Here is a 24,934-nt window from a genome sequence, read left to right as displayed (position 1 = left end):
CTGTTCTATTTCAGGGCCACCCCGGCCTCCAGGGCACCCCCGGGAAGGTTGGCGTTCAGGGACCGAAGGTGGGAGAGAAGCCTGGCTGGAGGGTCTTGAGATGGAGGCAGTGGGGGCTTCCTTCTCTGCCCCACCCAGGCCCTCACAGGCCTGCCTTCTGCATGGCCTGGCCAGTGGGGAGGGGAGTGTCAGTCCATACTGACTGGGGACAGGTGCGGTCACTGCCCAGGGCGGGGCCAGGCCCTGAGATGGGCCAGCTTCAGCCAGGCACAGGCATGTACCCCCCACAGCTGTGGGTCTTGGGGGTCATCATGGGAGGGGCTGGCAGGAGTACCTGTTCCGCCCCCACCCACCCTTCCTTTGCCCTCAGGGAATGAGAGGCCTGGAGGGGACTGCTGGACTGCCTGGCCCCCCAGGCCCTAGGGTAAGCACCGCCTCCTCTGTGAGCCCCCCCAGCCCTGCCCACCCCACTGGCATCCCTCAAGTTTCCTTGAGGCTGAGCTGAACATGGTGACCCAAGGAGGCGTCTCTCTCCTGGGCTGGGACAGAGACTTAGTCTGCGGTGGAGTGTAAATGTCCTGTGCCCAGGAGCACAGAGGTAGCCCCTCCCAATCCTGCCCCACCAGGGAGGCTGGTAGAAAATGCTGCATTTGTGCAGCCCCCAGCCTCGCCTGCACCCTGGCTGCACATAGCAGGAAGGTTCCTGAGCCCCTGGTTGGGCCTGGGCAGGGCAAACGGGTGGGTCTGGCTCCTTTCCCACCAGAGGGAGAGGGCATCCCCCTCACTTGGAAGTAGCTTCCTCCCAGCCCAGTGTTCCCAGAGGTCCTAGCTGAACTCAGAGCCGGGGAGCTGCTCTGGGTGGGAGGCTGGGGCCAGCAGCCTAGACCCGGCCAGGGTCTCCTGGGTTCAGCCTCACTGGATGCTGGGGAGGCCAAGCTGCCCCTCCTGCAAGAGGCCACCCCTGGGAGGCCCGGCCTGCAGTCACACCTGGACAACTGGGATGTATTTCTATAGAACCAGTGCCAGTGGTCAGGGTGGGCCAGGGCCGCCCTGGGTGGGTGAGAAAAGCAGGGCCTGCTGGGTGGGTGTGGGGCTCAGCTGGTGCGAGGCTGGGGACAAGCTGAGGAGTCTGATCTTGGTCCAGGGTGGGGGCACTCGGAGGGAGAGGCCAGCCCAGGGGGGCAGCCACCAAACCCAACCTCCCACCTTCATAGGGCTTCCAAGGTACTGCGGGGGCCAGGGGCAGCAACGGTGAGCGAGGACCCCCAGGGGCCGTGGGGCCCACAGTAAGTCTCCTCCCCACCCATCCCGATGGCCAGGGGGGCCAGTTGTGTGCACTGATGTCCAGGGGCGCCCAGCAGCTGGCACATTTGTAAAGCAAGGCTGACAAAGAGGGAGCCCTGGACTGCCCCCTTGCCAAGCCCGAGACAGAGGTGGGGGACAGGCGGGCTTGGGGCTTCCCCGCTTGGGCTCCAGGGGTCAGGGTGGCAGCAGACCTGAGCCTGAAGGCTGGATGGGACCTGGGGACAGGGAAGCCTGAGTCGGCCGGCTGTCTCCGTCTTGCAGCAGCAGATGTGGGTCCTCTGCTCTCTGGGGACTCCTGGGTCTCTGGGCAGCTGCGGGGTCCAGGCACTTCTCCTTTTCCTCCCACTCAGGGGCTGCCGGGGCCCAAGGGGGAGCGAGGAGAGAAGGTGAGTGTGCAGTCTGGGGTCCGGGCCGACCCTGGGGGAACACAGGGAGGCACTGACCCCCACGCTGCCTGAGCCGTCAGCCACGTGGCCTGTCCTCCCTTGCAGGGAGAACCACAGTCCCTGGCCACCATCTACCAGCTTGTGGGCCAGGCCTGTGAGTCCGCCATCCAGGGTGAGTGGCCCCGCCTCCTATGGTGCCCAGTGCCCCTGTCTTCACACTGGAGGGAAGGGAGCCCCATGCCGGGTCATTGGCGCCCCAGCCTCAAGCAGTTCTCCTGGGCCGCTGCCTCCAGGCAAGGCAGGGAGCAAGGGAGAGTCTCCCCACCCCCACTGACATCTCCCCCCCAACCCCAGCGCACGTGCTGAAGCTCCATGCCTGTACCCACGAGAGCACCCGGCCCCCCATGCCCATCTTGGAGGCCCCCAGGGCCCTTGGCACAAGCAGCAAGGCCCGGCTCCCCGGAGAAGTGGGGCATGGTGGCCCCCGCCCTGGGGACAGAGGTACTGGCCCCTGAGGGAGGGGTCTTCCCCAATCCTGGGGCTAGATGCTCTGAGTGGACTGGCCACAGGTTGGGGGACAGGCCCTCTCAGCCCACACAGACCTGGGGCTGCCTGGATGCCTAGGGCCTCCCAAATTTCCTTTCCCCAACCTCCCAGGAACCCTGAGCTTAGAGTCCCCTTTCCCCTCCCCCCGCCCCGCCCCCACCCTTCCCCCCACCTCGCCACCACCCCTCCCCTCCCCCACCTCTTCTCCGCCCCTCCCCCTCCTCCACCCCTCCCCCCTCCCCTCACTCCTTCCCTCTCTCCTTGCTGGGACACAGTGGGAGGCTTGGTCCAGTGACCTTGTCATGATCCGTCCGTGTGACAAGGCTGCAGCTGCTCACGGCTCAGATGCTGAGATGGATGGACGGGCTGATGAGGGGAGATGAGCTCAGAGTCTTGATGGGGAAGAAGGAGATGGGTGGGGGTGGGGCTGAGGCTGGCTGGGGGACAGTTCTGCACCTAAGTGGGTGAGGGAGGACAGGGGAGGGGGAAGGGACCCACCCACAGCCCCTTGCCCAGGCCCACGCATTTGTGGAAAGAGAGGGGTCCCTGCTTCCCAGCACCCACCACAGTCCCCCAGACACGGCCTTTGCCGTAAGCACCCCCCTAGTTTGTACCCGCTGTCCAGCCAAGGCTGGCAGGTACTGTCATGATGCCCTCCCCAGCCCCCTCCCTTACCCCCCACTATGCTAAACCTCAGCCTTTGAGATGAAACAAGGATCAGTGCCTGTCTGAGGTCAGGGACCGCCAGCCCTAAACTTTCAGCCTCAACTTGAGGGCTTGACCTGATGCCCCCAGGCCCCAGGGGGTTCAGGACCCACCTTCCCCGGGTCAGAGCAGGGCCCCTGAGAAAGAAAGGCAGTGCCACCTGCTCCCCTCACTCAGGCACATCCTCCTACCCCTTGGCGGAGCCTGGAGCCCTCAATCAGACAGGGCGGGCAGAGGCGTGGGCAGCCCGGCCTGTGGGGGCCCATGGGCCCCGGGGGAGCCCAGCAGGTCTGCAGGTGGGTGCAGGAGACCAGGAGGTCCTCATAGGGCTCAGCACTCCGGGGACACCTGGCCAGGCTGGTGGATCGGGGCTGGGGGCCCAAGGGTCAGTGCCTGGAGGAGTAGGTTCAGATAGAGGGCTCACTGTCCTACAGGGACCCGGGGGCCTGGTGCATGTAGCATCATGTCCTGATGGTGTCAGGTATCCACCAGACCCGTCCAGCCTCTGCTTCTGCAGGACGGTCCCCCTGCTGCCTCGAGTGAGCCCGCATGTGCCCCTGGATCCTGGACACCCGACATCTGACCCCTGGAGCAGCTGGAGAAGAGGGTCCGGAGGTACAAGGAGAAGCGGCAGAGACCGGGCCTGGAAACCTTCCCTCTGTGCGTCTCCTGTTCAGATAAACATGCCTGCTTGTCAAGGGAGGTGGCTGCTCATTGCCAGGGACCCCCCCATCCGCCCCTTCCCCCACCGAGTGGAGTCCCAGATTCCCTCCCCCACACGCCTCTCAGAGAGAGGCCGCCTTTTGTCCTTGGCCGTGAGGATCCCCCCACCATGGTCTCCCTCACCAGTTTCTTCCTGTGAGGCCACTGAAGCCTCCAGGCCCTGGTACCCACAGCCCCACCCCTCTAGGGATCAGGCCCCGCTCAGAGCTCTCAGCCTGGGCCCAGCCAGGGGCTCCCTACCTCCCTTGTAGTGGCCTCTCTAGTAACATCTGACTGACCCCCAAGTGCTCAGTCCTCATGGAACCCCGATCTGCTGGCCCCTTACCTTGCCACTGCCCAGTGCCTCTTGCCTCGACCAACCTGGGCACCACAGCCTGTGCAGTGACCACATCCCTCGGCTCCCCCTCCACCAGGGAAGCCCGCCAGCCATGGGCCCTGGGGCGGCACCTGCTGTGGCCCAATCAGTAGCTCTCTGAACACTAGGAAGAGTTTGGGGGGGCCGCCGGTGAAGGCTCCAAGGTGACATGGGGGCAGAAGCAGGACAGGCTGGGAGGGGGAGACTGTGGAACGTTCTGGGCAGGGGCGCCCACCTGAACAGGCTGGGTCTGTGCCTGGCTGGGGCCAACCCAGAAATGGCAGGAGGAGACAGCAAACAGGACAGGCTGGGCCAAGGGTCAACCCACTGACCGCAGTGGGGGTGCTGCAGGGAGGGGTCTGAGTCTTGTCCTCAGAGTGTCTGGAAGCCCCCGGGGTTCAAGCACGGGCTGCCGTGACCTGATGACTATGTGAACGGCCTGTAGATGAGAGCGCAGGTGGCCACCAGCATCACCTCTGGCTGGGTTCAGGGGCTGGAGAGAGACAAGCTGGGCCCTGGCCCTTCACAGTTTGACCTGACCAAGGGCTGACATGAAGCCTCACAGGACAGTGAAAGTCCCTCCCAAATCTCCCCTCTGCACACACACTCTTGCACCTCCCTGTGTGTGCATACACTCACTCTCACACATCCACACTCAAAGCACTATTTCCAGGTTTGGAAGCCAAGGTAACCCGGGGAAAAATGACATGTGAGCCGAGCAGGACTCGGGAGAAGGGGAATGTGAGTCCCCGTTTAGTCCTTTAATTTAAAAATCACAGTATCTTCAAAGAGTTGGAAGGATAGGTAGTAATAACACAGCCAAAATTAACAGGCTCGAGGAAATACAGCATGGAAACATAAAAGGAGAAATAAAGTCAGTGAAGAAGGCTTGGTAATTACAGCCTGACCACAGAGAGGCTGAGAGATCACTAGAGAGGCTACCCAGGAGGCTCGGGAAAGGATAAAATAGCTAAAGCAAGCGTTGCCTCCACACGAGGGGCTCCCAGAGGAAGCAGTGAGTCTATGAGGGGGTCGGCATATTGAAACAGGTGCTTTTTAAAGATTTGAGAATTAGAGAAAGACTTAAAATCCCAGACTGAAGGGTTCAAAGGGCCAAATGGGACCAGGTTTTAAAACATGCCTTTAGATTCACTGATACAAAAACAGAGATGGTGGGGAAAGTCTTTAAACCCTTTTCTACAAGAGGACAAGAGCCGCTCGACATCAGAACATGGTAGAAAATGACCTCAGAATGTTGAAGGGAAAGGCTTGAATCTTAAACCTGGCAGAACTATTACTGAAACGAATAGGATGAAAATATATCCTGAGACCCAAGCCTAAGAAGGCAGGTCACACATCACACAGGACCCCTTTGAACCCGGCTGGGGGCATTTTCAGCAGAAAGGGAAAATCATCAGCACTAGACTCACTACAGCAGAAATCCCTGGTGAGTGGGCTTCCCAGGTGGTGTTAGTGGTAAAGAGCCTGCATACCAACGCAGGAGATGTAAGAGACGCGGGTTCAATCCCTAGGTCGGGAAGATTCCCCATGGAGGAGGGCACGGCAACCCACTCCAGTATTCTAACCTGGAGAATCCCATGGACAGAGGAGCCTGGCGGGCTACAGTCCATAGGGTTGCAAAGAGTCAGCATGACAACTTAGCATGCATGTGACTTGACATGCACGCACACCTGGGTGAGTAAAAACCCTAGTGATGTTTGCTGTTCATGGAACCATCAAGCCCTCCCCAGACCCTCATGTCCATAGTGACCTAGAACTAGATTCCAGGTTGCTCCAGAATCCCCGAGGGGCAGCGAGGTGCTTGCTTTGTCTGGAGGTGGGAGGCCTGATGGAGACAGTTTCCATACCATCTTATCAAGCTCTTAAAGAATATATACATGTGTGCATCCGTGCTAAGTCAATTCAGTCATGTCCAACTCTTTGTGGTCTTATGGACTGTAACCCACCAGTCTCCTCTGTCCACGGAATTCTCCAGGCAAGAATACTGGAGTAGGTTGCTGTGCCCTCCTCCAAGGGATCTTCCCAACCCAGGGATCAAATCCACTTTTCTTACATAGCATTGGTAGGTGGGTTCTTTACCACTAGCACTACCTGGGAAGAACTCAAAGACTACAGACACTGTTATATTAGGGGCAGCCACCAGGAGGGAAAAGACTGAACGTATGACCTGCAAGATTAGCCAACGAGATCAAGTTTTCTTCTGTGGGAGGGGACAGAACACATGAAAATAAGGGAGAGGCCTAACCAGATATAGGTGGAGCAGAAATTACAATAAGTGGTGGGGAGGGTTAGCTTTTCAAAAGATTGCATTAAAAGGCAAGATACAGCTTCCTGCTTCTAGCCCTGATGGAGTAGCTCACCCCAGACCAAAACCCATTAAAGAGCAGGGAAAATATACAAGGAAACTTTTTAGGCATTTTACTGTGGAATGGTCAGTGTTTCAACAAACAGTGCTGAAACAACCCTCCCAGGCGGGTCTGGAAGGCACCCAGGTGTCAAGTTATCACAAGCCGCAGAAAATGAGACACAGTCAACACTAACAGAGGAAACGGACGCCCAGAGAGACCTTCCCGCGGGCCGGTGGAGGCGACGGAGACACAGACACGTTTTAGTTTATTGGGACAGAACGTGACTCAGCACAACAAACTGCTTACGGATGGAGACACGGTCATAGTGGGTGCTGACTGCACCACATCCAGTGGAAGAACAGGACAGAAAGGTTGTGAACCAGGGGCTCCACTCAGACCAAGGTCAGGGTGGGGGAAGCCCCTCTCCGGGGAGGAAACCAGGCACAGGCTGGAGGGGCTGGAGGGGTCTGGGGCCGAATCTAGTTAAAACTCACTGACCTGAGGGCTTAAGACCAGGCATTTTGTCGTAGGTAAATTTTATGTCAATCAAAAAAAAAAAAAAAACCTTGGAGGCAAGTAGCCCAAAATAGTGGTCGTGGTTAATTTGGTGGGAATGTGGGTGATCTATTCTGCACGTGGATTTTCTGACTTGTTTTTGAGTCTCAAAAAAAGGAAAACACAGAAACCAGGAAGTGGGGGCTGTCCTCCTCCCTGGGGCTCTTGGTCTCTCCCAACCCAGGAAAGAGCATCTGCACACGGGCCCCAGGGCCCCCACTGCTGCCCCACATCTGGCGCTGGATCCGCTTACGTAAGGAGGATTGGGGTGATGACGTCTGAAATCTGCGTCCGGGCTGCGACCTTGGGGCCCGTCCTGTGTCCTGGTGAGCTGCCAGTCTGGGCTCTCCCCTAGCATCCCAAGATGATTGGTGCCCCAGTAGCCCCCAGGGGGGCAGGTGCCAGTCAGATGGGGTCCTGAATGTCCAGGGGGTTGGTCTGCGGTTCACCGGCGGCCAGGTGGAGGCTGTGAACTCCACTCTCCTCCGCCCGGGCAGTGCCCTCCAGCGGGACCTCTGCAGAAATGTCTTTGAACTTCACTAAATTATTCATTCAATTCTCCCAAGTTGCTCGTGACCCAGGCACAGCCTGGGGGAGACACAGGGCTCCAACCTGCCAGATACACACCCCTGACACACAGGTTCTGGAGAGGCATAGCTTGACCATCAGTGGAGAAGGGATTCCTTGGGCCTGGGGAGGCTCCTTCCACCCAGATGTGGCTCCTGGGGGAGGGGCCACATTGTTCAGGCCCCACCTGGCATCTGGAGCCTAAGGGCTTGCAAGAATCCAGAGAGCAGAGGCAGCCCACCCCCGCATTACCACAGGGCCAGTGTTTCCCCGGGGTCTCAGGGGACACTGTGGTGGTCTCTGGTGCTCAGCCTTCAAGAGGAGGGGACACTAGGCCCCTTCGTCCATTGCCCTCCAACCTCCCCCGGCCACCTCGGGCAGGGCAACCTCCACATGGTGTGAGGCAGAGGCTTTTGGGCTGTGGAGGGTCCCCTCCACCCCCGTTTCTCAGCCCCTCCCCTGCAAGGCACCACACTCCAGAGAGCCCCAGAGCTAGCCAGACAAGCAGTCCTCAGGGCCTCCAGAATCACCACGGCTGCCATGTCAGGGAGGTCCTACCTGTTACCATGCCCCAGAAGGATCCCCTGACTGTGAGCAGAGGGGAAATCAAGGGAGGTGTTGGGTAGGGAGCCCAGATCTGGGTCCCTCACAAAGTCTCAAGTCCACGGGCAACCTGGGGGCATCACCAGGCCAGCAAAGTGTCTGCCCAAGACCCAAGCACCCCTGCCAGGGAGACATCTGGGCTGCCTGGGGCCAAGGGTCCCTCACCCGAGGGGGACCTGCACCTGATTCTCCTCCACGGGGACCATGTCTAACCACTCCAACCCCAAGGCTCCTCGGGTGCATAATCTGGGCTTTGCCTAATGTGCCCAGAAGAGACCAAACCCAGCCCCTGCTCAGAACCCCCCCACTCCCCAGCTTGGGACCCCACCCCCAGCCACTCAGACACCCCCTGCTTGAACCCTGCCCCCGGCAGGTGAGGGTCACATGTTTGCTGACTCACCTCTGGGGTCAGACAGAGCAAGCCTGTGGACCCAGGGGTGCCCCAGGCCAGGATCTGTGCCTGGGTCTCGGGGATCCCACAGGGATCAAGGGCTTTGGGAGCTAAGAGGGGCTGAGGGTGGCTGAGTGGCATGGCCTGGGGATAGTCAGGGTTGTTGGGACGTTTGCTGAGAGCCATCAGCCGCACGTCCTTGTGGGAGGCCATCGTATCGCCATTAAACTTTAATAAGACAGGCAGTGACACCGCCCTGCAGACAGACAGGCATTCACCAGTCCCCCGGGCAGGTCCCCAGGGGTCAGCAGCTCCTTCCAGGGCCATCTCATAGCAGACAGAGGATGGGGGGCAATCTGGTAAGTGGCATGACCCCATCGAGTTCAGGGAGTCCCAAGTCTGGGCCCCTAGATCATGCCGGCCAGCCAGGGTGGCAGGAAGAGGCCAGCAGTCCCAAGCAGGCAGACGATGATGAACACCCAGAGAAAGATGCGGTCGATGACCATGGCCACATACTTCCAGTCCTCTTTCACCTGCAGACAGACACACACGGTCACTTCCAGCTGCCTCCCTCAGGCCTCGCCACAGTAAGCAACTTCTAGAAGCTCTGTTCCTATTCTTGCCACCAGGGTCACCAAGGTTGCAGGCATACCTGTACTGAGGTAAGGGGTGCAGAGGGGATGCAGCGAAAATGGCTTTGTCTGAAGTCTGGGCTCAGAAACCCTGGGCTGCAGGTGTTAACGCTGTCTATGGGGGATGGCAGCAAAGCCACCGCGGGAAATGGGGTCCAGCATGGTGGCCTTACCAACTCCACCAGCCTGGCAGGTGCCTGAGCTCCCAGGAGGTAGCGATAGGGACGCCTCTGAAGGAAGGCTAGGGTCCAGGCTGTGACACGGTGAAGTGTGCTCTGGGTTTTTGATAGTTGGTGGCACCATGGGGACCACCCGGCCCCTGCATTTACAGATGGAGCCAGTGAGGCTGGAGTCGGCAGGTACCCACAGTCCCTTGCAGTGCAAGTCAGGGGCCAGAGCATCCTGGACAGTGGTGGTGGCGGGTAGTTGACCTCCAGCAAGAAGCCCAGGGCAGTGCTCACAGCTGGCTGCCCTTCGCTCCTGCCTCCGCCCAGGGCGGGGCTCATGGCTGGCTGCCCAGGTGGCCTGAGCCCCTCATGGTCAATGGGTCGCTCAGGTCTGTCCCCAAAGCCCCTGAGGGTGAGGGTCACACATAATGCAAGCACAGCCCTGTGCTGTGAGCAGGCTCTGAGCCTGCAGCTGCTGGGTGGAGGGCTCCCCGGGGACAAGGGAGGGGACCCCGGGCTCGAGGTGGGGAACATGCTGAGCCCACCACCTGCAGCCACTCCCTGGACCCGACGAGGAAGGTGGCTGAACCGTCTGGGCTGTAGAGGGGACACAGAGGCCCAGAGGCAGGACAGGTCACATTACATGCCCACGCTGGGGGAGTGGGTCCCGACCCCACCTGGGGTGCCCCCAAGCAAAGCCTCAGGGAGGCCACAGGTGGGTCCCCGGGTGGGCAGTTGTCGGCACTTGAGTGACCAGAAAGGAGGGGCACCTGGGCTCGGGCCAGCTGGACCCTAGCAGGTCCCACAGGCCTGGCCAAGGGCAGGCTCATCCTCCTGTTTTGGGGGCCTTGAGAGAAAGAAAACTTTTCACTGCCGTTTTCTGCTCTGATGTTTAAAGTAATCGGCGGTATCGTGATGGTTTTAAGCCAAAGCTGAAAGGGCTGAGTTTATTCTCAGGTAAGCAGAGCAAATGGGGTCACTTGTAAGTGAGGGAGCGACAGGACCCTCTGTCCCAGGAAGCAGCTGGTGGTGCGGCTGCATCCGAGCAGGAGCAGTCTTTCCAGCCACCCCCTCAGAGGTTGAAACCCTGCTCACAAAGCCGAACAGCCCCCATCCCAGGTTGGTTCCTCTGAAGTCGCTTTGCTTCCCAGAACCTGGGCACAATGCCAGAACCAGAACCAGGTCATGACAGCCGGGCCTGCGATGCGGATGGAGGGGTGTGGGGAAAAGGGGCCGGTCCTACACTAAAAACCGCTGGGTGCCTCTGAGACCCTTCAAAGGCATCGATCTCTTAGCAGCCCCTCAGACCCGCACGTCAGAGCTCCTCAAGAACTGGGGAACACGACGGGCCCAGACCCAGTGTCTCCTGGGTTGAACCTTCCAGAAACCCTCGGATGACTTCACAGCCCCTTGGGATTCAGGGGGCAGCTAGGAGGCTGGCTCGCTGTTGGGTGGGGTGGCCCAGCCACAAGACAGACAGTCCCCAAGGATCATGTGTGTCTGGGAAACATTCACGGGCTGTTCTCGAGGAGGCAGAGGAGGCAGAGGGGCAAGGAGGTGGGGGAGGGAACCGCAGTGTCTCGCCTGCCCACAGGCCTGCATTCCTGCAGGAGGAAGCTGATGTGGGGCAAGGTCACAGCCCAGGTTGAGCAGCCAGTACTGGCCAAGGAGACTGGGCAGTGCCCTCCCCTGCCCGCCTATGTGCTCCCCTGCTCCACCCCACCCAGGATCTGACCTGGGGCCTGGCCCTCAGCCTGGACCCACCCTTCCAGTCCCCAACTCCACAGGGCCCTGAATGTGACCCGTGTCTGAGCACCTGCCCTGCCCGCCCAGACCCCAGGCACCCTCTCTCTGGCCGGGCATGAGGGTGCTGGCCAGAGGGTCCTGTGTACCAGGCCTGATTTCTCCTCTCCCCGTGCTAGGCCACAGAGGCCACTCAATCTCATCCCATCTCCTCTGAGCACCTCTTACCGCAGACCCTCCCTCGGGGGCCCACAGCAGAGTGGGGGGCACTTGAGGTCGAGGGAGGCGGTCACCAGGTGCGGATGGTGCTGGGGGCTGCCTAACACCCCACCTGCAGGCTCCTTGTGCCCTGAAGCCCAAAGAAGATGCCAGAGGTCCACTCTGCCACTGGGCCACCACGGGGGTACCTCCTGCCCCCAAGCTGATGGAGGCTCGGGGCACAGGAAACAGCAGGTTGGAGTCCTGGTTTCTATGGCTTTCACCAGTCACCTCCTCCCTCAAAGTGGATGGGGTGGTGGGGCCCCACGACATGGACAGGGCAGTGGGTCCCCCCCAGGTGGCCGTGGTGCGAACTTACCGAGAAGTCTGTGTCTTCCGCCTTCAGGTGGTCTGCGATGTACTGGACTCCCTCCACCGCCCGTGCCAGGGCCGGTGACAGAGGCAGAGGTGGCGCTCTGGTGCTGGGGGTCTTGAGCGTGGCATTTGGAGCCCCCGGCTCCTTCCTGCACTGGCATTTGCAGGGGGAGGCCTGGTCTGGGGGTGGGAGCTCGGCTGAGGGGGCCTTGGTCGGAGAGGAGGGGGAGCTATCTGCCAGGTGGGCGGCTGGTGAGGCAGCCTCCTCTCGCGGCCCGCAGTACTGGATGCTCCGGGACCGGCACCGCACGCCATCTTCCACTGCTTTGCTGGGGCTGGACACGTGCTGGACACTTAGGGACCGGGTCTTGGTGAGTCCTGGGGCCCGGGTGCTGGTGGGGGGACGGCAGGGCACAGGAGATGGGCAGGGGCTGGCCTTCTTGGCCTCTGAAGGCTGCAGAGTCGGCACCTGGTCCGAGGGCGTTGTGTGGGCTGGCGGGGGCTTGCTGGACTGGTCCACCCCACAGGTCAGGGACGGAGACCAGGTGGGCTCCCCCTGGGGCTCCGGCCAGAAGTGCGGCGCGCTGGCTGCCTTATGCATGGACTCGATGAGCCGCCGGCAGTGGTCCTTGACCACGGGTGGCCGCTTCATGAAGAGCAGGCGTGGCACGATGTCCAGGAAGACGCGGCGGACCCAGGCGGGCATGGTGTGTGTGCGCGGGGAGCGGTGATGCACGTTGAGCACGAAGACGGTGATGATGATGGATAGCGTGACGAAAATCATGGTGAAGAGCAGGTACTCGCCGATGAGTGGGATGACCAGCGAGGTGGATGGGATGATCTCGGTGATGAGCAGCAGGAAGACGGTGAGCGACAGCAGCACGGAGATGCAGAGGGTGATCTTCTCGCCGCACTCGGAGGGCAGGTAGAAGACGAGCACCGTGAGGCAGGAGATGAGTAGGCAGGGGATGATGAGGTTGATGGTGTAGAAGAGCGGCAGGCGCCGGATGATGAAGGCGTAGGTGATGTCCGAGTAGACCTCTGCGCAGCACTCATACTTGCGTGTGTTGTAGGTGCCCACGGCGTCCACAATGACCCACTCGCCGCTGTCCCAGAAGTCCAGCTGGTCCACGCGGCTGTGCATGCTCACCAGGTCGATCTTGGCCTTGTCGTAGGTCCAGGACCCGAACTTCATGGTGCAGTTCTGCTGGTCGAAGGGGAAGAAGGTGACGTCGATGCTGCAGGAGCTCTTGTAGATGGCTGGGGGCGTCCACTGCACCCGGCCGTCGTGGAAGAGGTGGGCCTTGGTCAGGTGGGTGACGGCAAAGTCCCCGTCCGCACTGGGCGGGAGAGAGAGGTGGTGGGTGAGGCACCTGACACCCGAGGTCCAGAGCTCTCATGCCTCTGCCCACTACACACACCCTCACTTCACAGTGAGGCCTCACCCAGGACCAGACAGCTCTGGGCTCATTGCTCATGGTGCCCATGTCCAGCTCATTGCTCACCTGCCCACCTTGCTGTTTCCCCTACCCTTGGGGGTGACACACCATGGAGACTGTCTCAGCAGCCCACACCACGCTTGACATCCAAGCTTGACCATGGTGATGACCATGATTATTTGGGGGCTAGAAGGGCCATCTATGCCACATTGGGGGCTCCAGATGCACTAGTGGCCCCAGGGCAGCACACAGAGTGCCTCATTCCCTGCAGTCACCCTGGAGCTGGGTGGAAGTTTGACCTGTCTCACCACCTTCTCCTACTCTAGGCCGGCATTTTCTCCCCCACAGATCTCTCCAAACTTAGAGGCAAGACCCCTCCCCTTCTTGCATAGGTGAAGACTCTGGGGCCCAACGAGGCAAAGACCAGGCCCCCCAGAGGGGGACGTGGACTCCAGCCATCACATCCCAGGCCCTCGGCCCTCCTGCCTGTTCCTTGGCCTCGGGGCGCCCTGTCCACAGACCTGGCAGGCAACAGAGCTAGAGGCTGCTGCCCTGGCCCAGGCCTGGGTCTCCCAGGGACAGCCACTGAAGATGCCCATGGTGAGGAGAGGGGCATGTTGATGCCATGGGGGACCTGGGAACACCTTCCCGCAGTCCGCTGAGAACACTGCCTGCCCCCAGAGTCAGCTAGTCTCTCCTCTGCTGCTGGAGGTACCCAGTCCCCAGTCTGGGTCCCAAGCTGTTATTGCCTGAGTCAGGAGGGCCATCTCTCAGCCTGTTTCCCTGCAAGGCCTGAGCTGCCCACACTGACCACGTGGGGCACCCACAGGCAAGTGAGGGAGCAGCTGTCCCGGGCTTCGGCTCTGAAATGCTATCAGGAGACCTCCTCTCCTCCCACCGTGGACAGCCCCACAGACACTAGTCTCCGAGCCCGTGTCTTCACGCTCCTGTGCTAAGGGCACTTCCACCCCGGGCCAGCCCCTCACTCTGCATGTGGGACTCTGGGACCCAGCCACCCAGGGCAACCCCAGGAAAAAGAAGCTTTCCCAAGGGAAGCTGTCACCACCCCCACCTCCCTGCCACCCCCATCCCGCCCCCATCACCACTCTAGGAAGTCTCATCCCTCCCCCACAGTGGCCTTCCCATGCCAGGGGACAAAACAGCCCCCAGAAGCTGGGCCAGCAAGCCCAGGGGGAGCGCTCATTGGAACAGCTTGTCGGGAAGAGGGGTCACCCCGGCCGGTCAGATTCCTGCTCTAGGCTGAAGATGCCGTCCACGTGAGCCCCTCTGCCTGACAGGCCAGTGGAGGGAAGCCCCCGTGGACAGCACGGCCTCACATGCAATCCCCCCAGCATTGAAAGGGTACCCCAAAGCTCTCAGAAAACCCTCAACCCTTCCCCTTGCCCAGCAGCCTGCGCTGACCACTGGCCCACACGCAAGTGCACATGGGCCTGATCCCTGGAAACAGGCCTCCCCAGTGGCCATCTGGCCAACATCACCCCCAGCCCTGGGGTCTATCCTTGCCCACACCCAACCGCCTCCAAAGAGGGCCTTGGTGCCAGCCTCCATCCCCAAGGGAAGCTAGGGGTCCAACCCGCTACCTCTGGGTCTCGGTAGGGAGTCTAGAGAGGAAAGGGGCTGGGCTGCCATCCTGGGGGCTGTATGCCTCCCAGACCCACTTATTGGGCTCAGTCGAGCAGTCGCAGAGCACGATGCTCCCCTGGGTCCCAGGGTCCTGACCATGGTCCCTGTGTTTTGGGTCAGAGAGATTCAGGCAGATTCAGTGCTGGGTCCCCTGGGGCAGGGGGCTGGGGGAGCTGAGTGGGGACCCCGGGGGGCCTTAGGGGGCCTGGAGGGCTCCAGGGCTCAGGGTCTGACTGGGCAGCTTGCAGAGGGAAAACAGAGAGCCTGCCCCACCTCCCACTCTCCAAGCAGCCCCCCTTAATGCATCCCTAAAACCCTCTCCTCCATGTGCGGCTGCTCTCCCCGCTGCCATTACTGGAATCAATTAAGCTGCAAGTGGAGTCCAGTCTTTCTTAATCAAATAGCATTTGTAGGTCAGGCCCAACCCCGGGGCCCAGGAGGGCTTTTGTGCAGAAGCACCAGGGTCTGGGTGGGAGGGCAGGGGGCTGTGGGCAGGGGGACCAAGTGCTGCCATTGGCTGTGTTCGTCAGTGCTGTGGGGCCATGCTGCCCAGAGCCTGGGTCTTCCAGCATGGATTCAGCTCTGGGTGAGCTGGCCTGGCAATGACACAGCAGACAAGGGACACGAGAGGCTGTCAGGCTGCCCCGAGGTCAAGGACCCAGCCAAGGTCCCGGGAAAGGACAAGTTCAAGGAGGCCAGCCCTCTGGAGCCCACGTCTCACAGCAGTGCTCATAGCCCCCTGGCCCCCCAGCACAGAAACACCCTCCAGAGATGAGATTTCAGCTCAGCTTCCGCAGCCGGGACACACGGCCCTGACAGAGGCTTTGTTTGCGGAGTGTGATGAGCTGGGGTTTGGGGACTTTCGGTGATGTCTGTGCAGGGAGCTGTGAGCACAGATGGAGGGGCAGGGGAGGGCAGGGACAGGCAGGCTGTTCTGAGGCTCCCTCTCCATGCCCCATACCCCGCTCTCTGCTCCAGGACTGGGTGACCAATGTGCAGGGGCCCAACCTCCCCAGACAGGGACTGATTCTGGAACTGACTCCAGACCAAGGGGGAACAACTGCAGGGCCTGTAGTCATCCTGGGAGGGGCTCTGACCCCTTCCTTGCCTCCCAAGAGACTGAAGCCCCAGGGCTGGCACGGGCAGGGAAGGAGCCCTCAGGCTGCTGCAGGCCCCCAGAGCCCCCAACTCCTTGCCACTTTGCCCGTCAATGGGCCTCAGAACCCCCTTTATCTCCACCTCAGCCCTGGTTCAAGGGCTGAGCTGTCTGCCTCTTGCTCGCGCTGGCTTTGGCAGAGATTCCTGGCAGGGGCATGGCTGGGCATGGCCCCACCCACTAAGGCCCCAGCTCACTTGTTGTACAGGACAATGTCTGGCCGCCAGATGAGCTCGGAGGGGATTCGGATGGAAGTCACGTTCTCATAGTCGGCGGGGTCCCAATGCAGCTTGTAGTCATGCCACTCCTGCGGGAGGAAAGGAAAGAGGCGGGTCAGAAGAGAGGGCTAGGGAGAGGGTGGGGAGGGGGCAGCGAGGGCTCTCTCCCACTCACCTGCTTCACCCACACATTCGTCGTCATCATCTGGTTCTTCTCGTCCTAGGGCATGAATGAGAAGGCAGGTTGTGATCCCCTCTGGTTCAGGATACATCTATCTGGCCAATCTTCCTTACCCACAAGGACGGGCCAGGGCCAAACATGGGGACTAGGTGACCTCAGGAGGGAGGGAGTGTCTCGTCCCTGGAGGCAAGCCCAGGATGGCAGGCCCAGAGGAGACTGAGGGCCACAGGGTAAGTCCCTGTGACCCTTCCGAGAAGGAAAGTGAGAACAGTGTCCAGCTGACTTTATAGGTGGCCACGCCTGGCCCCCTCCAGCTATGTAAGTAAGGGTGTATGCGGCGCCCAGGGCTCCTGGATGCTGGAGGAGCTGCCCCCTTCCCAGCAGCCCATGCTGGTCCTGCCCACCTGCATCCCTCCCTCCCAGCTAGCCAGCCTGCCCCTTCTGTTACCCCTGAGCCACCCACTCACTAACCAAACTGCCCCTTCAGGCCTGGAGCCTCAGGACCTAGAGGTAGACAGGTGAGGGGCAAGAACAGGTGAGGTGGGAGCAGGACACCCGGCAGGCTCTTCTCCAGGCCACTGAGCAGCCACCTGCCAGGTGAGAAGGGCTGGGACACACACACCACTCACACACAAAACACACACACACACACACTCTCACATGCACACATACACACTGACACACACTCTCACACAATACACACTCACACACATACTTACATACACACACTCACATACACACACACACTCACATACAACACTCACATACCTGCATACACACTGACACACACACACACTGACACACACTCTCACATACACACTGACACACTCACACAATACACACACACACACACACACATACAACACTCACATGCACGCATACACACTGACACACACTCTCACACAATACACACTCACACACATACTTACACACACACACTCACAACACTCACATGCATGCATACACACTGACACACACATACACACTGACACACTCACACAATACACACACATACTTACACACACACATACAACACTCACATGCACGCATACACACTGACACACACATACATACTGACACACACTCTCACACACACACACAATACACACACACTTACACACACTCACACACATACTTACACATACTCACACACACACACTCCCTGCTCCCTCCACCCCTCTTCCCAGCCCTCCTTGTTCACTGGACACAGGCAGTCAGGCCCCAGCACAGGCTGGAGAAGAACACCAGGTTCTGTGCATGGACGTAGGGGTCCTCGTACCCCACCCTGAACCTCCAGGGACCATGCCATACCCAGCCCAAGCAGAGGGCAGCTGGGTTGGGACTGGAGGGGGCTGGCTCCTTGCAAAAGGTTTGGGGTGGGACACTTGCTGCTGATGGAGGGTACTTCTCAGAGAGCAGGGTGCCCACAGGGCCTGAGGGGCAGGGGCTGTTCCTCTGGGGAGGGTAGCCTGGACACAGGCTCTCGGGGGTTAGTACTTGAACCAGCCTCTCCACACTTTCTGATGGCCCAACTTTTTCCCTTGTCGGCTCTAGACCAGGGACACGCAGGTCATCAGGACGACTGCTCAGGCCAAAGAAACCCGAGGATGGTCAAGAAGTGAAGCACCCAGTGCCCAGACCAGGGCCAGGGGCAGATGGTTATTCAAAGGCAAGGCCCGGGAGCCTCCCCTCCTGCCCCCCCAGGGTCCAAGCCCTGGGTCGGCTGAGTCACGGGAGGGGACCACATCTCCTGCCACCCCAGGCTCTGCCCTTGGTCCTGATCTCCCTCGGGGCCACCCGGGACAGGCCGCCAGAGGACACTGAGGATAAGCGTGACCTGAGCGGGGCCCAGACACCACTCCAATGACCTCGACCTTGGCAATGCAGTCCTGCAGTGCTGCTGCCCCCACCACACATCCCTGCATTCCCCCGGAGGCAGCTGGCGTAGCTCTGCCCCATTCCCTGCCCCCAGATCAAGCTTCCAGGTGCCAGGTCTGGCCACCTTCCCCTTGTGCCCACCCCTCACACACCCCCCTTGCAGCTGTCCACCCACACACCCCACCTGTATAAAGTGCCCTTCATACATTCGGGCACCTGAAACGTCAGCCCAGGGCCCAGAGGCACCCAGGGATTCCTAGCCTCCTCTGCAGGCGTGAACACACACACACACACACACACACACACACACACACTGGGGCACAAACCTGCAGCAAACACTACAGCCCTTCAAAGAGTGGGCAAGGAGGCGGCCCCTTCTACCAAAGGCCAGCACCCAGGATGGGCAAGGACGTCTCATCAGCACATGTGTGTGCAGGAGTCCTTGGCCGATTCGGCTGCAGACAGCAGAGCTGGGAGCAGCTCCTGGCCAGCCCAGTGTTGCCATGGGGCCTCCAGTGGGTCCCTCACCAGGGTCTCGGGACTGGTGTGCTCTGGCTGTCTCTCCTGGGAAAACTAGAGAGATGGAGGGGAGGAGGATGCTGTGACGTGGGAGTGGGGGAGATGCTGCAACATGGTGGCCAGGGGACGAGAAAATCCCAGGAGCTCAGGTAGGAGGCTGGGCCACAGTGCAGCTGACTCGGAACATGAAGCCACAGCCATCCTGGGAACAGTGTTTGCAAACGCAGTGGGTTGGAACCCCTGTCATCCTGAACTGCCTTCTGGCTGCACCCCAGCCAGGAGTACTTTACAGGAAGCATTTGAGGCTTGGTTCCAGGAGGCCTGAGAGCACAGGCCAGGATGGGGGACTGACCGGGTCTCTCTGCTAATGGGGCGCAAGCATGGCTCTTTCTGTCAGTGTGAACGTAGCCACAGCCCTCACCCCCAACCTCCCAAGCCCCTTGGATGTGGCCGGCTCACTCATCTCATTCCACAAGTGAGAATACCAGGGCCCCAGGGGCCACTCAACACATCTGGCACGAGCCAGAAATGAGGGCCTCCAGGCTCCGAAACTGGTGGCTGCCCCCTCACAGAGCTCGCTTGGGGTTGGGGTCCTGGCAGGGGAGTGGGGTGGGCATTTGGAGAGATCTACAGCCCCTGGCAGCTCCTCTTGGAACCCGAGCTGACTGGAAACCCCAGTCCAAACCCAGTCAGCCTCAGACCCCCTTGCAGCCAGCAAACCAGCTCCTGGAGGACTCCAGGCCAGGCCGGAGCCCACACTCCAAGGCCCTTTGGCTGCTGCCCCAGGATGTGCAGCCAACACGCAGTTAAACCTATAGGACGGGCCCCCACCCTGAATGGTCACTCCCGCCCGTCCAGAGCTGCAGCCACTCGGAGGCTGGACCTCGGCCTCCTCCCAATAGCCTCCTCGGTCCCCATCCAGGAAAGTAAACACACCTGACAAACAGCCTGTCTGACTCGCCAGGTTGCCCCATTCCAGACAGGTTGGGGGGGCCTCCTGAGCAAGGTGAAGGTCAAGAGGTGCTGCCAGGGCACCATACGGCCCCACCCTGACCCACTCAGTACGAGGACTTACCCTAGACCCTGCACTGGCCCCACAGATGAGTTTTCTGCTCTCTGTCTCTGGCTGTCATAGCCCTGATCCCCTGCTGCAAATCTGGCCCTTTGAGCTTTTCTACGTGGAGAAGGAAGAATGGGCGGGGCTGGGGGGCATCGTATGGAACAGTCCTTGCCCCCCGAGTTGCTTAGGTGTATGTGCAGGACTCAAGCAGGGCTGGGACTCAAATGCAGCCCTCCAAGCTCATTCAGCCCCCTGCCCCCAGCCCCGGGGCCATCTCCAAGCCTGTCCCTCCCTGACACAGGTTGGCCCTGAGTTGCCGACCCCCATCCCATTCCCAGCACCTACCACGTCAATGAGCTGCGCGATGGACAGGCCGAAGTGGACAAGAACCACATCTGAGATGTTGGCCACGGGCCGGGACCACTTATTATAGCCAGAGAAAAGCTTCTTCAGCAGCCGCTCCTCTGCATGAGCCCGGGTCTCTGCGTGGCTGCTCACTGGGGGGACACGCGGGTGCGTGGCTCAGAGGCGGGGACGGTGGCCATCCAGGTTGTGCCCTTGGGCCTCCTGCCAGGCCACACTCAGCACCTGGGCTCCCTTCCAGCCCCTCAAAGCACATTCCTCCCACCTCAGGACCTTTGCACCTGCTGCCCTGCTTCCATGCACAGTTTCTCCTCTACCCCAGGGAAGGGAAGCCTTCTGAGTACCAGGTCCATCACTGTGGGAGGGTATCACTGATGTGATGAGTGCTGACTGGATGGCTCCCCATCAGACCGTGACTACAGGAGAGAGGGGCTCTATCTCGAGCTACTAGCACAGTCCTGAGCACTTTGTCTCAAAGCACAAAGTGGGGGTAACCTCAGGACAAGAGCGGGCAGGCCCAGGCAGGGAGAGAAGGACGGGGAGTGAGGGTTCGACCCCTGAGGGTTTCCTGTGGCTGCAGCAACTGCAAGCGATCATCCTGGAAGATCATCCGGGATGCATGAGTGACCTGGCACCCCGTGACTCTGGCACACTGCATTCCTGGATGGTCTCTCCTCGATGACCAGGTCTGGAGTGAACCTGGGGAGGGGCTTCCTCATTCAGCCCAGCCCAGTGGCCAATCTGTGGTCTGATGGCTTCCCTGCCACTCTTGGGCACCTGTGCTGCGACCACTGCATCGTGGAGGGCATCTGAGGGCAGATGCAGGAGACCCTTGCAAGGACAGGAGACCCTTGCTTACCTGCTCCTCTCAGCTCAGTCCTGCTCACCTGTGAGTTACAGCTGGACCCATGAGGGCATTCACAAATACGCCTGGGGTCAGTCCTAGACCCCCAGGACCTTCACTCCCAGCCCAGAGCCCCAGCCTGGTCCCTCAGACAGTACAGTGTCACTCCTTCCTCAATGGGGAGGCCAGAGGATTAAATTCCCTCCATGCACCCCTGAAATAGCAAGGTGGCTCCCCAGGGAATGGGGAGGAGCAGGGGTCTGGAACCTCGACAGTCCTAGTGAGCCTGGGGGAGCAGAAGTGGTTTGGGTTGGGCCCTACCAAGGGCAGAGACCAGCCCTCTGATTCCTTAGCCCCCAGGGGTGGAGGGTGGGCAGGCATGGTGCAGCCTGCAAGGAAACTGGGCAGAATGGATAAACGGGGGTGGGCCGCACCTCTCTCCATTCAAGTTGGAGCTTCTGGGTCCAGCTCTTGAAACAGCATCTCCCCCACCCCAATCCTTTTCTTCGAATTGCCGAACAGATTAACTCTTTCTTCGCCTGGCTCCGCCCGCGCCCGCAAGACAGTCTTTTGCGTCTGGGGGATGCGGGGGGGCGGGGGGAGGGGGAACCTCCGCGGCTGCCCCGTTGCGCGCACCCGCGGCTTGGGACCGCAGCCAGGAGCCTCCCTTCCTCTGGCTCCGGAGGTCCGAGGCCGCCTTGAACCGGGCGAAAGGGGGTCCTTCCAGCGCTCCGAAACTTACCAGGCAGGAGGCCGGCCCCCAGCAGCAGCAGCAGCAGCGGCGACAGCGGCGACGTCCCCGGGGCCCCGAGCTCCATGGCGCACAGAGCCGGCTCTAGATGCGGGCGGCTCCCGGCTCCGCCGCGCCCCTGCTCTGAGCTCCGCGCGCACCCAACTTCATGCCCCCCGCGCCGCGCGGGCCGCTCCGTCCTCAAAGCCTCGCTTGGTAGCTCCTCCCGGAGGGCGCGGCGGCAGCTACCGGGCCGGGATCACGGGCTGTGGGCTCAACGGCGCGGCCCCGCCCGGACCTGCCCGCCTCCAGCCGGCGAGGAGGAGGGGGAGGAGGGAGCAGGAGGAGGGAGCAGGAGGGAGGGCGAGGACCGGGAGGAGAGGGGGAGGGGGATGCACCGCGAGTCGAGAGGGGGCGCGGGGGCTGAGGTCGGCCCGCGCCGGGGCAAAGTTTCCTTAGACCTCCCAGGGCCGGGCACGTGCCCGAGCCACGAGTGGGGGCCCGGCAATCGCTGCGTGCATCTCAGGGATCCCGGCGCGGGCTGGTTTGCGGACCGCGAGACATCAACCCTCGCCCGGTCCCCAGCCCCGCGCCTCCACCGCCTGCCTGGAGGGAGGACGCGCCCCAGGTTCTCGGCGCCCGGGCGGATGTGGTTAACTTCACCACCCCTGCTCCACTGTGCAGTTTGGAAATCACAGGTCCCTAGTCGTCTTCCCCAACCAGGCGCTCAGGACAGAATCGCCCCCATCGGCCTGTCCCCCGCGGACCGGGAAGCGTTCCGAAGAGCTTCGACCCGGCAGCCGGCCTTTCTGGGGCGAGGAAAACCCTAACGTCCCCTCCCCAGACGAAGCCGCTTCTTGCCGCCTCCAGGTTGGGCCCGGGCCGGGGTCTGCTGCCCCCGCCTCTGAAAGGCCTGCGGCCGGGTGGACTGCGCCGGCGAGAGGGCAGACCCCATCCCATGCGCGGTGGGCAGCGGCTGAGGGGCGGCTGTGGAGGGTCTCGGTTGAGACCCCCGCAGAGCAGTCCGCGGCGCCCCTGGACTAGTCTTAAACTACATCGGCCGCAACCGAGATGACCCTATGTCACGCTCGATGACCCCGCAGGGGCTCCGCCCTTAGGTGGGTCGAGGGGGCCGCCGGCCGAGCAGCAGAGTCTCGAAGGAGGGCCGGGAGGGGCCGCTTTGTGCGGCGGCGGAGCCACAGTCTGCGGCGTGCACACCGCGCTGCTCGGCAGAAATGCGAACCCCGCAGCCATCCGTGCGCAGCTCCTGGGGATCTGCGGCCGGCGCGGGCTGGGGGGAATCCAGCTCCCAAACCGAGACTTCGGTTCCTGTCGAGGATGAGGGCAGAGAAGGAGGGGCTGGAGCTGCCCCCGCGCTTCTCCCGCTTTGGCGCCCGGCCCTTGGGAGGACTGAATGATGGTCCCGGAGGCCCCTGGTCCCCGCCCCTCACAGACGATGCTCTGCAAGTAACAGGCTTGGTCCCAAGGTAGCGGCTTCAATCAGGGGAGGCCCCTGCCCCTCCGCATCCCCCAACTCCTGCCCCCTTCCAGCTGGTTTCCCTGTATTCCCTCTTCTCCCTCCTCCCTATCTCCCCTCCCCCATCTCCCCTCCCTTCCCCCATCTTCCCTCTCTCTCCTCCATCTCTCCTCCCTCTCCCTATTTCCCTCTCCCACTTTCCCTGCCCCTCCCCAAGCCCCCTTCCCCCTACTCTGGCCAAATGCTCTGAGGCCTCCAAGGTTCCCCACCCTGAGCGGTCTGTCCACTCTGGCTGGTGCCTACAGAGCTTTCGAAATGCCTGGTCCCGGGCAACGGCCAACCTCAACAGCGATGGTTGCTCCCTTACCCTGTCCACGGGCTCACTAGATGCTAGCCCAAGCCACTGAGACAGGTGGACGTGGCTCCCACAGCATCCCTAGGTGGACATGGCTCCCAGAGCATCCCTATGAGGTGGGTTCTTTTGTTATCTCTGTGTCCCAGTGAGGAAATGAATGGACAGAGGGGTTGTGCCACACACCAAGGTGATGCAGTCAGCACCAGGGTTCCTACTGGGAGGTCTGGGTCTGCACTCTGGCCTCCCCCGGCCTCAGGCATAGTGTGTCCCAAAGTGGGCCTGTGCTCCTGCAAATTGGAGCTCCTCACTGTCTGCCCTTCAAGGGGCCTGCCCTCTGGGAGTCCTCCTGGACCATGACCCCCCCAGTGCATGGCCTTCCCTTGGATTCCCCGCAGACTCAGAGCCTGCTCCAGTTTGTGGCCTCTTTCCCTTTCCCCAGCCAGCTCTGTGCCAGGATCCAGAAAGTTCTCTAAGGTGAAGATCTGCCCTGAACTAGGAGCTGGGGAGCAGGCCCTGGGATGGCTCACTGGATATAGGGGCGGGGAGGGCAAACCTCCCCCTCGCCTCTCCTGGACCTCTCTCCCCACTCACAGTAAACAGTTGATCACATGAGGTTCAGAGCCTGGGAACCCCCTCACAGGGAGGGGATGAGCCCTGGTGTCTTCCTGGCGGCTCTCTGTCCATCCCTGCTGGGCGCTGTCTCAGGGCAGAAGGTTTCTGCTCCATGACCTTTTCTTGGTGGCAGAGGCCAGCTGTGCTCCAGGTCCCTCCAAAGTCTCCTCCAACCACCTCAGCATCCCTGGGAAGCGGAGGTCAGCCTTCCCTCACCTGGCAACCTAGAAAGGTGAGGTAGGGATGGGATTTGCCTGTCTGATGAGATCCGGGTGCTCCTGGGAATGTTGGGTTGGAGTCAGGAGAGAGGGTGAACTGGGCCAATCTGTGAAGGCTTCCTGGAGGAAGGGGCACCCAGGAATGCAGCCCCTGGGACCAGGTATGTCCACTCATAGCTGGGAATCACCTGGGGAGTTGGCTTAAGTTTCCAACCCTGGCACCCCACCCTCAGAGAGGACTCATCCTCGGCCAAGGCCCCAATCTCCATCTGTTGACAACCGTCTCCAGACCACCCTGATACAGGAAGCCTGGGAATCAGAGATGACTGGGCCCAAGGACCAGGCAGAGGGTCAGGCCAGGCACCCATGCAGCCTGGCATCCTGGCCTGGTCCAGGTGCTACCCTTGCCGGGGGTGGGGCATGTCTGAGTAGGGAGCTAGGCCTGGGCCCTCTCAGGAGCCTACAGCCTCTCTCAGCCTGGTCAGCTCCATGTCTTTTCCCTGCACCTTGGCCAGCTCACACAGTGCACAAAGAGGCTCTCTATGGCCATTCCCATGGGTGAGCACAGCCAGGGAACTCAGCTGCGGCCAGCAGGCCCATCCCTGCCCGTGCTGGAGGCC

At 61.2% G+C, this 24,934-nt stretch overlaps 2 protein-coding genes across 2 annotated transcripts in view; one reads left to right on the top strand and one right to left on the bottom strand.

Moving 5' to 3' along the window:
* The window catches only part of COL20A1 (collagen type XX alpha 1 chain), a 30,420-nt gene extending 22,933 nt beyond the window's left edge, over positions 1-7,487 (top strand). Inside the window, exons 32-39 of the mRNA XM_061125675.1 lie at positions 15-68; positions 371-424; positions 1,215-1,286; positions 1,656-1,691; positions 1,797-1,845; positions 2,046-2,192; positions 7,129-7,197; positions 7,300-7,487. Of these exons, the coding sequence (XP_060981658.1) occupies positions 15-68; positions 371-424; positions 1,215-1,286; positions 1,656-1,691; positions 1,797-1,845; positions 2,046-2,192; positions 7,129-7,197; positions 7,300-7,487 (669 nt within the window). The remainder of the gene's footprint in view (positions 1-14; positions 69-370; positions 425-1,214; positions 1,287-1,655; positions 1,692-1,796; positions 1,846-2,045; positions 2,193-7,128; positions 7,198-7,299) is intronic.
* Positions 7,488-8,912: 1,425 nt separating this feature from the next.
* Positions 8,913-21,740, bottom strand: CHRNA4 (cholinergic receptor nicotinic alpha 4 subunit). Its single transcript, XM_061125791.1, has 6 exons — positions 21,665-21,740; positions 20,061-20,212; positions 16,253-16,297; positions 16,057-16,166; positions 11,625-12,960; positions 8,913-9,038 (listed from the first exon to the last, which is right to left on the bottom strand). The coding sequence occupies exons 1-6, from the start codon at positions 21,738-21,740 to the stop codon at positions 8,913-8,915; spliced, it is 1,845 nt and encodes a 614-aa protein (XP_060981774.1).
* Positions 21,741-24,934: the final 3,194 nt, after the last annotated feature.

This window comes from Dama dama, chromosome 23, assembly GCF_033118175.1.
Source record: "Dama dama isolate Ldn47 chromosome 23, ASM3311817v1, whole genome shotgun sequence".
NCBI lineage: Eukaryota > Metazoa > Chordata > Mammalia > Artiodactyla > Cervidae > Dama > Dama dama.
The sequence above is the reverse complement of the archived record's forward strand: the minus strand, read 5'-3'. Positions and strand labels throughout refer to the sequence as shown.

Coding starts and splice junctions, on each gene's coding strand:
- CHRNA4 (XM_061125791.1), bottom strand. CDS start 21,740: ATGGAGCTCGGGGCCCCGGGGACGTCGCCGCTGTCGCCGCTGCTGCTG. Junction 16,167..16,252: donor CGAATGTGTGGGTGAAGCAG/GTGAGTGGGAGA, acceptor TTCCTCCCGCAG/GAGTGGCATGACTACAAGCT. Junction 12,961..16,056: donor GACATTGTCCTGTACAACAA/GTGAGCTGGGGC, acceptor TCTCCCGCCCAG/TGCGGACGGGGACTTTGCCG.